Consider the following 14,626-nt stretch of genomic DNA (forward strand, 5'->3'; position numbering starts at 1 on the left):
ATAAAGTTAATTTGAAGACAGGCAGCCACATAAACACACTCTTATCTGATCAAGAAAACACAACCTGACTGATGAGTTAACAACTTTTTAACGATCATCATTTCAGCAGTTTTCAGTGCTTGTTGCTGCAGACCTCTGGTGTTGAGGTGTACAGTAAGACTGATCTCTACAAATTAAACACAAATACCTACATTTTGGACCAAAACCATGTCTTTTTATACTTTATTATAAGGAAGAAGAATGTTTTTCCACACATTTCTCTTCAGCCACGGCTCAGATTGTTTTTTCATGAAACTTTGTTCAGACACTCATGATGACTTTGATGCACCATCAAAAAGATTTTTGATTTTTTTCATCCACATGTTTGTTTTATTACCAAATAAGAAAAGAAAACTAATGACATTCACATTAGCTACAGTTGTAGTTTTGGTTGTGAAGTATTCATTAAAACTTATTTCTTCTTCTCCGTAGCTTTTAACTGAACCAGATTTTGTTTTTTTTCTTCCTATATTTCTTTTTCTGTTCCTTTAATTCTCTCTGGTCTCGGCCTTCTGTCAAACTCATCTCCGATAACTTTTAAGATTATTCGGTTTTCTTTTCTTTTCCTTCTTGTTGCTGTTTTTGTATGTCTTTGTACCATGAAGCACTTTGGAACAACTGTTTTATATATACAGTATATTTTATATTTTTATGTGACTTTAAAGACCAGTTTCAGTCTGAGGTGCAGGGACATGAGATTTCTTTCAGTGTTCCATCGTAGAAACTTGGTGAAGAAAAACTAAAAAAAAAAATCATCATTTAACTGTTGATATAACATTTTCCAACACTATACATTTAGTATTTAAAGTTCATCTTAATTCTTCCATGAAATGTAAACTGTCTTATAGAATAAAGAGCCGACCAACAAAAGGAGAGTATCTCCACCTTTAAAGGTCTGAAACTTCACCAACAGGACATAAAGGGCTCTCACTCACTCACTTATCTACCGTCGTCCCAGTGTCTGGCGTCTGTTGGGACCTTTCATGCCTCCTTCATGCTGCCACTTTACTCTCACAGCTGTTTTCACTGCGTATTGTTTTGGCTGAGAGCTGAGAGCGTCTCTCTCTCTCCCTCTCGGTGCTGACGAGCTCCGCTGGACCTCGACCGGACAGGAAGGATCAACTGGGGAAATTAACTCAAACTCCCGAATGGGGCACACTTTCAGAGGCGTTTAAGCCTCCGCAGAGCTTTTATTGTCCCCAGCGTTGCTATGACACCAGTCAGTGTGGCGCGATGTGTGTGTGCGACTGTGTGTGTGTGTGTTCACAAGGGGGTCAGTGGTTGCCATGGAGACTTTGGAAGTTCTAGTGTACGATACCTGAGAGAAGAGCTGAAGTTTCTTTGTTGTTTTTTTGTTTCTGACCATTTCTTTGTCTTCTCTGTGTTTAAAAAAAACTGTCCCCTTTTATCTTTTTTTTCATAATTTTTTTATTTCTTTTCTTTTCTTTTGATTGTCTGCTTTTTTCTTGCTGGCATTCGTTCTTTTTTTCTTCTTTCCTTTCAGGTTTGTCTTTGTGCCGTATTTTGTCACTTTTTTATTCTTCTTTTTTTTCATTTATATCCCAGATTAAAGTTATGTTTTTTCTAACTTTTTGCTTTTCTATCTCTTTTGTTTTCATTTTTTGCTTTTTCTCTCGTTCTTTATTTCTTTTGGTTTTTTTTTTCTTTTTTGTCTGTTTTTGTCCATCTTTCATAGCCTGTCCTTTTCTTTTTTTTTTCCTTTTTATTAATTTATTTTTTGTCAAAAACATTAATACATCGGATTTAAGTAAAATTTTATCTTGCTCCTGGTCTTTCTCAACCCGCAGTTTGGGACCCCAAAGGGATCTAAATGTAAATCTGAGTGATCACAAATCAATGAACAATATAGAAAAGCATTAAGTACAACTAGACCCTTTCTTTAATTTATTCAGTTAATTTCTAAAAGTCTTATTTCATTCGTTTTTGTTTGAGTTACTTCTGTGAATTCGTTTTAAAGGTTCACACGTCAGAAACACTGCAGACACTTGGTCAAATGTTAGAAAATGAGAAATGAGCTACAGTAATTACATGTATGTATGAATGTGGATTATTACTGAATATGAGATGTGGATTATACAGTTTCTTAACAGTGTGTATATGTATGTGTGTGTGTGTGTTGTGCAGGGTGAAGAAGCTGAAGGAGACTCTGGTCACGATGCAGCAGCTGGACAAGAACATGAGCAACCTGCGCTCGTGGCTCTCCAGGATCGAGGCCGAACTGTCCCGACCGATCACCTACAGCGTCTGTCACCACCAGGAGATCCAGAGGAGGCTGGCCGAGCACCAGGTACACACACACACACACACACACACACACACACACACACACACACACACACACACACACACACACACACACACACACACACACACACACACACACACACACACACACACACACACACACACACACACACACACACACACACACACACACACACACACACACCATCTTCCTTCTTGCTTTTCTTCTCATTTTTCTTCATAATTTCGGACTTATTATGTGTTTTGTCCTCTTCCTACTGTTTCTGATTTGTTCCATATTTCTGTTCCCACTTTTAGTTTTTTTTTGTTTTCCTGCTCTCTGTCACTCCCTCTCTTTGTCTCTGTTTATGTTTAATAATTCATCATCACCCCCCTTTGTTTAATTTTGGGAGCGGTGGTCTCACACTGACTGTCACACTCCGTCCTCTGCCTCTCCGTGGACCGATGTTTGGTTTTTAACACATGACGTCTTTGCTTTGGACTGATGTGATGTCACCTGTCCAGGAGCTGCAGAGGGACATCGAGCAGCACACCGAGGGCGTCGCGTCCGTGCTCAACCTGTGCGACGTCCTGCTGCGGGACGAAGACGCTGCCGGCGGCACCGAGGCGGAGAGCGACTCGCTGCACGAGACGAGCCGCAGCCTGGACCAGCGCTGGAGAACCATCTGCGCCCTCGCTCTGGACCGGAGGCTCAGGTAGGAGCCAGGAAAACTGTAACTTCTGCTTCTGATTCATTTTGAGAACAAGTAGCTCCTCTTGAACGCATCACAATTATCCAGTTATAATGATAATAATGTTCAGATTTCCGTTTTCCAAGAGCACTTTCTCATATCTGAATTTCAGCTCAGTCACTTAATGTTGCATGTGTCATAATAATCCTGTTTTTCAAGTCCAAGAAAAGACACATTGACGAACAAAGATAAAAAAGACGTCACAGAAACTCTTTAACTCTTTAACTGTTCGATGTCTCTCTGTAGGATCGAGGAGACCTGGAGACTCTGGTGTAAGTTCCTCGACGACTACTCCCGGTTCGAGGACTGGCTGAAGATGGCCGAACGCACCGCCGCCAGCCCAAACTCAGCAGACGTCCTTTACACCGTCGCCAAAGAGGAGCTCAAGAAGTTCGAGGTCAGTGATGCAGTGAGGCTTCAAGTGGTTTTGTTTTGTTGCCTGGTTTATTTCTCAGTGAGATATCCTCATTGTTCAGTATTAAACTTTATTTGATCAATTCATCACTCTTGAATTGAATTGATTGGGTTTTTTTGCTATTACACAATAAAAACTCTGCAGAAACAACAACAAGCAAATACAAAAAGTACTCGCTTCAGAGTTATTTATTATATTCGGGCTGAGACTAGAAATGTGTTGTCCTGATTAAATTGCACATTTAGTAAATTAAATCCTGTACTTCATAAAAGATCTGAAATTGGGAAGGAAATGTCCATCATAATTACCAAACGCTAAGTAAATGTTTGTTTTGTCCAACAACAAAAAGGATCAGCAGGTGAATTTTCACAAAAAGGCATCAAATATTAAACAATTAAAGCAATAAATTGTAAAAACCTTTTTTTATTTCCCTAAAAAAAATATTTAAATAATTAATATATTGTCAAATTGTGCATACATGAGTTTCTGTTGTCAAACAGTTAAAATAATATCTGCTCTATTTGACATTATAAAAACAGACACTGGACAACATGAACCTTTGTGTTCCTCTACCATATTCCTTTTACCACCATCTATTTATTCACTCTATTCAACTATTGATCCTTGATAACACTGTATTCCTCCACCTTATTCCCTATGTATTTATTGTGTGTACTGTGTTTTTGTACTGTGCTGCTGAAACCAATTGCCCCTGGTGGGATTAATAAAGTTGTCTGAGTCTGAGTCTCTAACTCCTCCTCCGTCTGTTTTCAGGGTTTCCAGCGGCAGGTTCACGAGCGGCTGACGCAGCTGGAACTGGTCAACAACCAGTACCGCCGTCTGGCCCGGGAGAACCGCACCGACCGGGCCAGTCAGCTCAAAGCCATGGTCCACGGGGGGAACCGGCGCTGGGACGCGCTGCACCGCAGGGTGGCCGCCGTCCTCCGCAGGCTCAAGGTAGAGCAGAGCCACTCACACACTTCACACACACCTGTTTGTTTGTTTCCTCTCGTCTTTACGCTCTGTTTCTTCTCGTCTTTACGCTCTCCTGCTCGTCTCCTCTCAGTATTTCACCGGCCAGAGGGAGGAGTTCGAAGGCACCAGGGAGAGCATGCTGGTGTGGCTGACCGAGCTGGACCTGCAGCTCACCAACGTCGAACACTTCTCAGAGAGCGACGTCCATCACAAGATACAGCAGCTCAACGTGAGGACACAGTCAAGTTCACCTCAAAGGGATAGTTCCAACATTTTGGCAAATTGGCCCATTGTCATAATCCCTAATAGTTTTAGGAGTGGGTTCGTTACCTTTAATTGTCGGTGCAAGCTATTTTTAGAACGGCAGAGCAGAGCCGCGAGCTGCTCAGAGCGACGCTACGGAGGCTAACAGGCTTTCTTGGTTTCCCTCATCAAACTCATCAAATACACAATCCAACAACTCCAAAACGCTCTGGTGGACAAGTTGTGACCTGCACATTCACCCCCGTCGGGGGCAGTTTTTCAGCAAGCAGTCTCTGCATTTACCTCAAAAACAACTCTGTCTTGTAACATTTCATGATTATCTCATAGCGTGGTGAATGTGCAGGTCACAACTTGTCCACCAGAGCGTTTTGGAGTTGTTGGATTGTGTATTTGATGAGTTTGATGCCAAACCAAGAAATCCCATCAGCCTCCGTAGCGTAGCTCCGAGCAGCTCGCGGCTCTGCTCCGCCGTTCTAAAAATAGCTTGCACCAACAATTAAAGGTAACAAACTGTACTCCTAAAACTATAGGGATTATGGCAATGGGCCAATTTGCCAAAAATGTTGAACCATCCCTTTAAACTTGATTAAATTTATTGAGAGGTGTGATCAATCTTTTACCTCACACGCTGAGTGACCTGCTGTGTCTTCTCTCGCTGCAGAGCTTCCAGAAGGAGATCACCCTGAACACCGAGCGCATCGACGGGCTGATCGTGTTTGGAGAGAGTCTGATCCAGAAGAGTTCTCCGCAGGACGCAGCGCTGATCGAGGACGAGCTGGAGGAGCTGCACAGCTACTGTCAGGAGGTGTTCAGCAGACTGGTCCGCTTCCACCAGCGCCTCAGCCAGCCCCCGGTCAGCTGCAGCACACACACTCACACACACACACACACACTAATTAGCAAATCTTTCCCTTTGCTATTACTTTTTGTACACACATATCATAAGTATGCTTCCATTTTCTAGTTTTGTGAAGTGGTTGCCCCAATCATCAATACATTTGCTGATGTTTCTTTCATACAAACATTGAATTACTGTACATCATAATCTAAAATTAACCGGATCAATAAAAAGTCCTCAGTCACAAATCAGTCACTTTATAAACAGAAGATCCTAGAAAAAGAAAGAAACACACCGTCTTTGTCGTGTAGAAACAGTTTCCGTAAGCTTCAAATAAAACAGAGTTTACAATAAATATGAAAAAATAATGAATTTACCTATGAACTAAAGAGGAGCACACTAAACCTCCAATGAAATCTGCTTAAAAACATTTCAGAAAAGGCTTTTAGTGAATTTTTAAAATACATCACCAGCTAATAAGTGATAATGTAACAATTCATTCTTGCTTCCAGCTGCTGCAGAGATCCAGATGTTTGGTCAAATTTGAGTTGTTTCTCTCTTCAAAACAAAGAGGAAATAATCATGCGACAAATTTGGTGAAAATCTTTTTTTTTTTCTTTACTGTACCTCAGTTGGTTAGAAACGAACCGGAGCTCTCCGCGACCTCCTTCTCCCTGGAGTCGAGCTTGGAGCTGATTGGCCGGCCGTGGCTGGGGCGGAGCCTCCCGGCCACGCCCACTCACCTGCTGACGTCTCCGCTGGAGCGCTCGGGCCGCGAGACGCCGGTGAGCGTGGACTCGCTGCCTCTGGAGTGGGACCACACTGGAGACGTGGGAGGTTCGTCGACACACGAGGACGACGATGATGATGAGGAGGAGGAGGAGGAGGAAGAAGAGCATGACGAGGAGGGAACGTACTTCAGTGCTCTGTCAGGTTCGTTTACACTGTGGGAAGCATTTCACCATCACTATTATTAATATTATTATTATTATCAATAAAGTTTCAGGGGTCAAAAACAAGTCGTTATCTTCACCTCAGTAATCAAACATCCACCAAGACGCCTCTTTATGACCAAACTGTACTGAACTAAACGTAATAAAACAGTTCAGAAGAAGCAGGTTGGACAGAAAATAACAGTGACACATTATGACACTAGATAAAAAAACAACACGACCTCTCTCTCTGGTTCTCATTTCACTGTGACACGACCTTGATGATGTTTAAATGAATGTAATGTTTGCGTGACGAGGATAAACATGAACCCAGTGCGTCTGTCTCCTCATCAAACACGCTGCTGCTCCCTCACTGATGGATATTTATTGATTGATTTAGAAGAAAACAGCAGTGAAACGACACCAGTGCTTCTTCAGTGAGAAGAAGCACTGGTAAACGTGCTTCTTCTCACGTTTACCGGTTACATCTCTTTTCCTCCTCCTCCTCTCGTGTAGTCATGCTCTCATCTTGTTTGTTCACTTCTCTCCCTCTTTCTCACTCTCAATTGTTAAAATGAAAAGAAAACATCATCTTACTTACTCTGTTTAGTGAGTGATGTTGTGCACAAGTTGAAGCGTTAACGACTTCCAGCGTGTGCACAAAGACAATAACATGACTGTGGTTTTTCAAAACAAAAGGAGCTGAACAGATCGAATAAATAACGGTGCAAAGCTTTAAAAAATATTAATACAAGAGTTGTGCATGGTTCAGAATGAATAATAAATAGGAGCTAATTGTGCAGCCAGAGGGTGGATGGATGAATATATAGGCTGTGTGCTTGCTAATCAGAGAGGACAGGATGATCAGACAGGAACTCAGATGTTCCTCTGGTTGTAATGTAAAAAAAAAAAAAAAAAAATCCTATTTCAATCAGGAGAGAATCACAAGAGGTACAAGAGAGAATGAGAGATTTGAATAAAGAAATATATTGTGAACAGAGGGAATAGACTTTCAAGTGGATCACCATGGAAACAATGCACAGGTTTTTAGTTCTTCCCATTAGGGACATGTTCCCCCCAGAGATGATGATGATGATGATGAGGAGGAGGATGATGAAGATGGAGCGTCTTCATGTGAAAGAAACTTCTCATCGGAGGGTCAAAGTGCTGCTCTGTGGTCGTTTATTGTTGTTTATATTGAAAGAGACTCACAGATAAGATGAAACATCAACAAACCAGGACACAGGATCTAAACTTCGTCCCTTAGTAACTCAAACACAACGTCTTGACGACCAAAACATGTTCTGAGCAGCTAGGAAAGAGTCCATGTTTACTTTTGCTTCAGCTCTACTGAAATGAAAGAGACAATTTTCTGATCTACAGATGAAAACCTGAACAGTGTCAGTATTTAACCCCCCTTTTTATATATATACTATGATCATTTTCACTTTTTAAACTTTCTACAAAAAATAGAAGAAAAAAACCTACATACAAAATGGGCATACAGCACCTGACATTGTTAAATGAAGTAATTGAAGTAAGAAAAAGAAAGACAGATGGATGGATATATACAATAAGCAAAGTAGTCCAGTGCCTTCTGTCTGTTTCTTTTTTTTATTCATAAAATAATAACCCTGAGAGGAAGATCAAAGTCTTGGTCAGTACAGAAACAATACAGGAAGATGAATAAATGACCAATACCACATAGCAGCCTGATTCATATATTGGTCCTTTAAGTCTCGTAAAGTAAGGCCAAAAATGGTTTCCATGTTTTCTCATAATACTTAGGTGCATTCAGTGTTTTACACCTTTTTGAAGCCTGCGTGCCGTGCACCCACACACACCTCTGCTCTCTCCTCCCAGAGGTGGAGTTCACTCAGAGGCTGGAGGAGGATTTTATCGAAGCTCCAGAAGTGTTTCTGTCCTGCTCGCTGGGTACGAACCTCATCGTCTCCTCTCTCTGGGAGACAAATCCTCCTCCTCCTCCTCTTCTTTTTCTCTGCTCTTCATGGTGGAACTCATTTCCGGCACATTTTTTCCTCCAGCAGCTCAAGTGTCACTCGCTCTCTCTCACACACACACTGACTGAACTGATGCTTCAACACGTTTCCTTCCTCTCGCTCAAGTTTGGAAAATCTTTTCAGCTTCAAAAACATGTGGAGGCGTTTTTATTATTAAACAGGTTTTTCTTCATTGTTGCAGAAACTGAAACTGTGGTTTGATATTTAAACATCTCTCAGTGTGGGTGATGTGATGGTGTGGAGATTATTAAAATGTCAAAAATCTCACAACCGCCGTTTACAGCATCTCTCAGGGTTTGAAGTTTCCAGCTGCAGCTCTCGGTGCTCTCGTCTCATCTCATCTCTCCGTCTGCATGTTTCACAGCAGCAGCTGAGTTATTCTGATGCTTTTATCCACAAATAAGCAAATAATCCACCCCACTGACCTGCATCTACTAACCTGTCCGCCTTAAAGGGATAGTAGCATTTTTTTTAAAGTGGGGTTGTATGATCTACAAATAGCCCCTAAGTACTTTAATTGCAGTAGTTCCATTGTTCGCTATAATATAATTTTTTCCAGCCCTTCAAAGTGCAGGAAAAACACCGTTTTTAACTAACCAACTCACGTATCCCTCCGCCCAGGGTCAGCGCCCGCCGATCAGCAGTTGGTTAGGTCCAAATAAAAACTGTGTTTTTCCTGCACTTTGAAGGGCTGGAAAAAATTATATTATAGCGAACAATGGAACTGTGTATTTTTTTTCAGGTAAAACCTCTTTTAGGCCACGAAAATAGGCCGTTTCTTTGGGTCTGTTCACAACACTGTATGTTGTAAATCTCTGGGCAGGGCTATGGGCTGGCGTTGCTAACGGGAGGAGTGTAGAGAGTCTTCTACTGCAGTTAAAGTACTTAGGGGCTATTTGTAGATCATACAACCCCACTTTTAAAAAAAATGCTACTATCCCTTTAAAAAGTGCAGATTTTTACACTAAAATACCAAAATTAAAGGAGATTCTCTCGGATGAAGGGACTTTTCTGTAGCTGTGGGTGTTGTGTTGTGTTTCCTGTGGTTTCACTCTGTTTGTTTGTGTGTGTGTGTCTCAGGTCCAGGCAGGTCCAGGCTCGGACGTGAGTCCCCAGGATGGACGTCAGCGCCGGACACACCGGGCGGAGCCGAGGCTGCACACGCTCTCACCAGCACGCCCATGAAGCCGGGCTACGTAAGTGTTTACATGAACTAACTAACCAGTCGCAGTGTATTTCTTTCCCCTACCTGTTTGTGTTAACAGTGTGTGTGTGTGTGTGTGTGTGTGTGTGGTTTGTTGTGCAGCTCGGCCTCATGTCTCAGTGCAGCGGCAGCATCAAAGACTTCAAACGAGTCTCGCTGATCCTGGACGACGACGACGAGGAGCCGAAGGAGCTCGGGCTGACGGGGCTGAGCGCCTCCGACAAACAGTCAGGTGAGAGAAGCCTGTAAGCACAGTGTGATCACAAGACAGAGAGGGGTATTGATCTGCAATAATCAAACAGAAATCAATAGAAATCAGTCGAAAAAAAATGTCAAATTTCTGACCTGCTGTATGTGATGTGTAGTATCTGGGCTAAAAACATACAAAACCTGAAACAAAGATCCAAAATAAAGTTTATTTCGCGTACAAACCGATGACATATTTACTGCTCTGTCTTTACTTTCTAATATGTATATTTGACAATCTCACAGTAGCTGCAGCCTGATTAATCAACAACAATGAAAGCCACCACACTCCCTACACAATACATTAATCTATCATAATGTAAATGATTTAAGTGTAATTCTCAACAGATTTACAAAACCAAAATACTCCAGATATCTTGTCTCAATGGCTGTAGATTAAAAACAAGAAAGTTGATGAACTGGATTTTATATTTTACTCATTAGGTCTCATCAGTTACTGGTTATAGTTTGGTTACAATAATCATTTTTATAGTAATATAGTAATCAATATACTAATAGGACTTCATTACTTTATTCAGATGTAAAAAACACAACATTAATAAAATAACTGATCCCCTGTCAGTTCATCACTGGATGTGTTTTGTTTTTCTTCTCTCCCTCAGGTGTGATCGAGCGCTGGGAGCTGATCCAGGCTCAGTCCCGGAGCGAGCAGCAGGCCGGCCCCCCGGAGCCCCAGCAGCTGACCTCTGACCTCGACGACATCACTTCCTGGCTGGAGAACGTGATCCCAGAGCTGGAGCGCCTCCAGACGTCCAACCCGGCGCCCGGTATCCAAGACATGGAAACAAAAGCCAAAGAACTGAAGGTGAACAAACACAAAATTACCTGATGATGATGAGTTTCAGCTCGTTCATTCAGACTAATCGATCGTCTTCTCTCTCTCTCTCTCTGTCTCTCAGGAGATGCAGAGGACGTTCACTCGCTACAAGTCCGTCATGCTGTCCATCAACCTGAGAGCTGCGGAGGCGGCGGAGCTGCAGGACAAACTGACCAGTATGAACAGAGACTGGAGCAGAGCCTGCACTGGTCTCCAGCAGTGGGACACCAGTCTGAGGAGGACTCTGCTGCGCTGCCAGGTGAAGAGACCACAGACCATAATACACCATGTTTTGGAGCTTTGAAGAAGGAATTAGAAAAAATAATTGATATATGTATACAAACATTAACAACTGTGTTTAGAAATGGCTTATTGATTAGTGTCACTGTAGGAAGAATGCTTTATGAATGATAAATTAAGTGTTGAATCCTTAGCTCATATTAAATATTGTGTAGTTATTAAGTGTTAGAAATAGGTTTTTCTATGATTTTGTAGTTTTTCCTGATTGTTTTCTAACTTTTCTTTCAACTTAAATGGAGATACTCTCTGGTTTTATAGCTATTGCAACAATTTGTCATTCGTTCAGTTTTATTAAGATCACAGCCTCAATTTGTGGAGATTGGGACTAAGACCTGGTCTTAAATTGATCCTTATAGCTCAACCAATGGGAAATATTGATACAGAGCTGATATTTTATTCTATCATGATGAAATTAATTGTAAATGTTCATGGATTTAGTTGTTTTTCTAGTAGATGAACATAAAGTTTCCATTTGTTTTCTCTTCACTGGATGAGAAGCTGAACATCTTGTGATTAACAGTGGGTCTGTCTCTGTTTGTGTGATCGTGTGTAAGCCATCCACTGTAGGAACTGACCTTTGACCTTTGTGCACACAGGAGTTTCACGAGAGCCTTCACTCGCTGCTGCTGTGGCTGGCCCACGCAGACAGCAGGCGCTACACGGTGGACATCGGCCACCCGGACACGTCGGTGCAAGCTCTGCAGCAGCACCACAACACTCTGACTGTACGTACAGTAAGCAGCTCGCCGCGTTAAACGCCGTCCACTCCGCTGTCTCACCGTGACTCACCATCTGTACTGTGTGTGTGTGTGTGTGTGTGTGTGTAGGAGCTGCAGGAGGAGCTGCTGGGCAGACAGGCTCAGCAGGCCTCGCTCCAGGCTCTGTGGTCCCAGCTGCAGCCCGAGGACGGAGCGGAGGAGACGGACGAGGCCGTGGAGAAGCTGCACGTCACCGGGAGCAAGATGAGGCTGCTGCTCCGGGAGGTGAACCAGGACCTGAGCGCCCTGCAGCACAGACTGGTAACTAACTACACACCGCTGACGCTGAGTGTCTGACAGAAAAGAACGGGTTGGGGCGTCGTAAAGCTCACTGGGTCGTAGTGGTTGAATCCCCCGGTGGCGCTTTGCTGCGTGTCAATCCCCCTCTGTGCCTCCCCATTTCCTGTCTCTCTCTGAACATCCTATCAATTAAAAAGCCCAAAAGAATCCTTAAAAAAAAAGAAAGAAAATAACAGGTTTCGTCACAACACAATGCCACATTGACTGAACAGACAAAGATTAGATTAGATATCAAAAAGTACAATTTCAGTTTGAGTGATAAATATCAGATGATGTCATGAACACAATCGCTTCCATTCATATCAAATCACAAAAAGCAATTAAAATATCATCTGACAATTTTATTTCTCAGCTCAACCAGACATTTAAATCATAAACAATCAGATTTTTTCATTTCAAAAATATTTGATTTACACATGAATATAAAACATGATTTTTCAGGTCCATTGAGATCTCTAGCACGAATTACTGTAAGCTGCTTAGAAAATGCAGCCGATCGTGGGCTTTGAGAGGTTTTGTATATTCACAAGAACTTGCAGGAAGTAGAAATATACATGGCCTCTAATTGAAATTGGCTTTTATTTGCTTTTAAAAACGTGTAGCCAGACCCGGCCCAGAATAGGAGACCGGCGTCTATTTGAGACTCAGTTTTTATTTGAGAATTTATGGTTTATTAAAGTTAGTTCTCTTTTTTTTGTTTTGTTTTGTTTTTACTGAATCAAATTAGCTTTAATATCAAATAATTAGACACTCACATGTGACAGAACATGAGCCAACACAAACCTGATGATGCGTTCAAATGCAGCAGGTTTCTTTCTTTCTTTCTTTTCTCTGTTGATGTGTGTTTTTTTTTCCTACTAGTTCTTGTGTGTGTCTCATACATTTGAACCATGGTGACATTTCTTGATCATGTTTTTTCTTCAGGACTCTGTGGAGCCTTCAGAACCAGCGTCGGGCGACAGAGGAGCGCCTGCAGACGATTCAAAGAGAGATGCTCCCGTTCTTAGGTACAAACACAAACACACACATCAACACTTGTTTTAACGACAAACTCCTCCTCCTCCGTGTGTCTTAACGACCTCCTCTCGTGTCCGGTGTGTGTGTGTGTCGTGCAGAGAGCGGAGGGACGGGTCTCCTCCTCGCTCCTTCTTTTACCGGGTCCTTCGCGCCGCCTTCCCGCTGCACCTGCTGCTGCTGCTCCTCCTGCTGCTGCCCTGTCTCATCCCGCTGTCCGAGAACGACCCCAGCTGCACCGTGGCCAACAACTTCGCCCGCTCCTTCTACCCCATGTTACGCTACACCAACGGCCCCCCACCCACCTGATCCGTGGGGTCAAAGACAATTTGTATATTTTTCTACAAACACAGAGAAACAGGTTTAAACTTTCTCTTCTTTTTTTTTTTTTTTTTTTAAAGTGACACACACACACGACCAAACTGCCAAACGTTCGCTGAAACTTTTATCTCCCAAATTATATTTTAATGTTTGTTTTTAAAATTTTAGATCTTCGTATTTATTACAGGAACAAACTCCTGCGTCAATCAGGAAAAATGTTAAAGCAGATGGTTTAATTAAGATGCAAAGCAGCATTAAACTAAAAGTCAATACCTAATCAATACTGTTTTGTTTCTGTTAAATTTGAGCTCAGTTTTCTTGTCTTTTAACTACGATCATTGTTTGAATTTATCGTTACTTTACAAACTACTGATGTTTGATTATGTCGAATGTTTTCCTGTCTGACACACTGAGAAATTATTTTTTAAGACTAAAACACACTGGATCAATTTGAATGTATTCTATAAAAAAAGGCCAACGGTACAAAACTACAGTATAGTTGTTTTTATACACAGACTTATTTTTTTAGACTGTTTTGTTTGTGTGGAGTCGGTCTGAAACACTGTAGATTTAGCAGGATGATGTTTATGTACAGATTGTAATAATATAATTAATGCATATTTATAACAAGATGTGGATTTATGCTCCTGATTGTCTGTCAGTAAACACTGATCGTCTTAACTCCATTTGTTCAAGGTGTTTTTATTTTTTATTTTTACCTAAACTCCTGAATGTCTGAATGTAAACAAAGTGAAAACAAGAATTAACCTAAAAGTCAAAAAAGAGGTTGAAGCTCAGGTTTAGTTGGTGAAATAAGTTCTTAAATTCAAAATTTTGTTTTACCAGTTTTTTTTTGTATTTACAAGCCCAAAATTATTGCACCTGAATAATGAATGAGTGATAGTGTTTCCACCCTATTGATCACAGTCATAACCCTGACTGCTTCAAAAGAGAAACTGAACCAAGGTTAGAAACACAAACATGGATGAACCTCAAGTTTTTAACACTTTGAGTAACTTTTATGTTAAAAAAAAAACAGGTTTGAGAGGTTTCAACAATGATCAATATCATTCAAAAGTTATAAAAGTCAGTAAGTGAACCTTGAGTTGGCTGACTACAACTGCAACTTTAAACTCTCCCTAAC

At 41.6% G+C, this 14,626-nt stretch overlaps 1 protein-coding gene across 8 annotated transcripts in view; it reads left to right on the top strand.

Moving 5' to 3' along the window:
- The window catches only part of syne2a (spectrin repeat containing, nuclear envelope 2a), a 91,845-nt gene extending 77,688 nt beyond the window's left edge, over positions 1–14,157 (top strand). For 7 of the 8 annotated variants that reach the window (XM_084000557.1, XM_084000559.1, XM_084000558.1 and 4 more), the window contains 16 exons: positions 2,185–2,347; positions 2,830–3,020; positions 3,303–3,453; positions 4,246–4,428; positions 4,538–4,675; positions 5,372–5,563; positions 6,181–6,481; positions 8,344–8,415; positions 9,582–9,697; positions 9,808–9,937; positions 10,575–10,777; positions 10,872–11,048; positions 11,686–11,814; positions 11,917–12,108; positions 13,072–13,154; positions 13,263–14,157. In XM_084000557.1, the coding sequence (XP_083856683.1) occupies positions 2,185–2,347; positions 2,830–3,020; positions 3,303–3,453; positions 4,246–4,428; positions 4,538–4,675; positions 5,372–5,563; positions 6,181–6,481; positions 8,344–8,415; positions 9,582–9,697; positions 9,808–9,937; positions 10,575–10,777; positions 10,872–11,048; positions 11,686–11,814; positions 11,917–12,108; positions 13,072–13,154; positions 13,263–13,470 (2,629 nt within the window). In that variant the 3' untranslated portion in view covers positions 13,471–14,157. The remainder of the gene's footprint in view (positions 1–2,184; positions 2,348–2,829; positions 3,021–3,302; positions 3,454–4,245; positions 4,429–4,537; positions 4,676–5,371; positions 5,564–6,180; positions 6,482–8,343; positions 8,416–9,581; positions 9,698–9,807; positions 9,938–10,574; positions 10,778–10,871; positions 11,049–11,685; positions 11,815–11,916; positions 12,109–13,071; positions 13,155–13,262) is intronic. The other variant, XM_084000561.1, reaches the window with a different exon arrangement.
- The last annotated feature ends 469 nt before the right edge of the window (positions 14,158–14,626 follow it).

Source organism: Trachurus trachurus (genome assembly GCF_905171665.1).
Source record: "Trachurus trachurus genome assembly, chromosome: 24".
NCBI classification, from domain to species: Eukaryota; Metazoa; Chordata; class Actinopteri; order Carangiformes; family Carangidae; genus Trachurus; species Trachurus trachurus.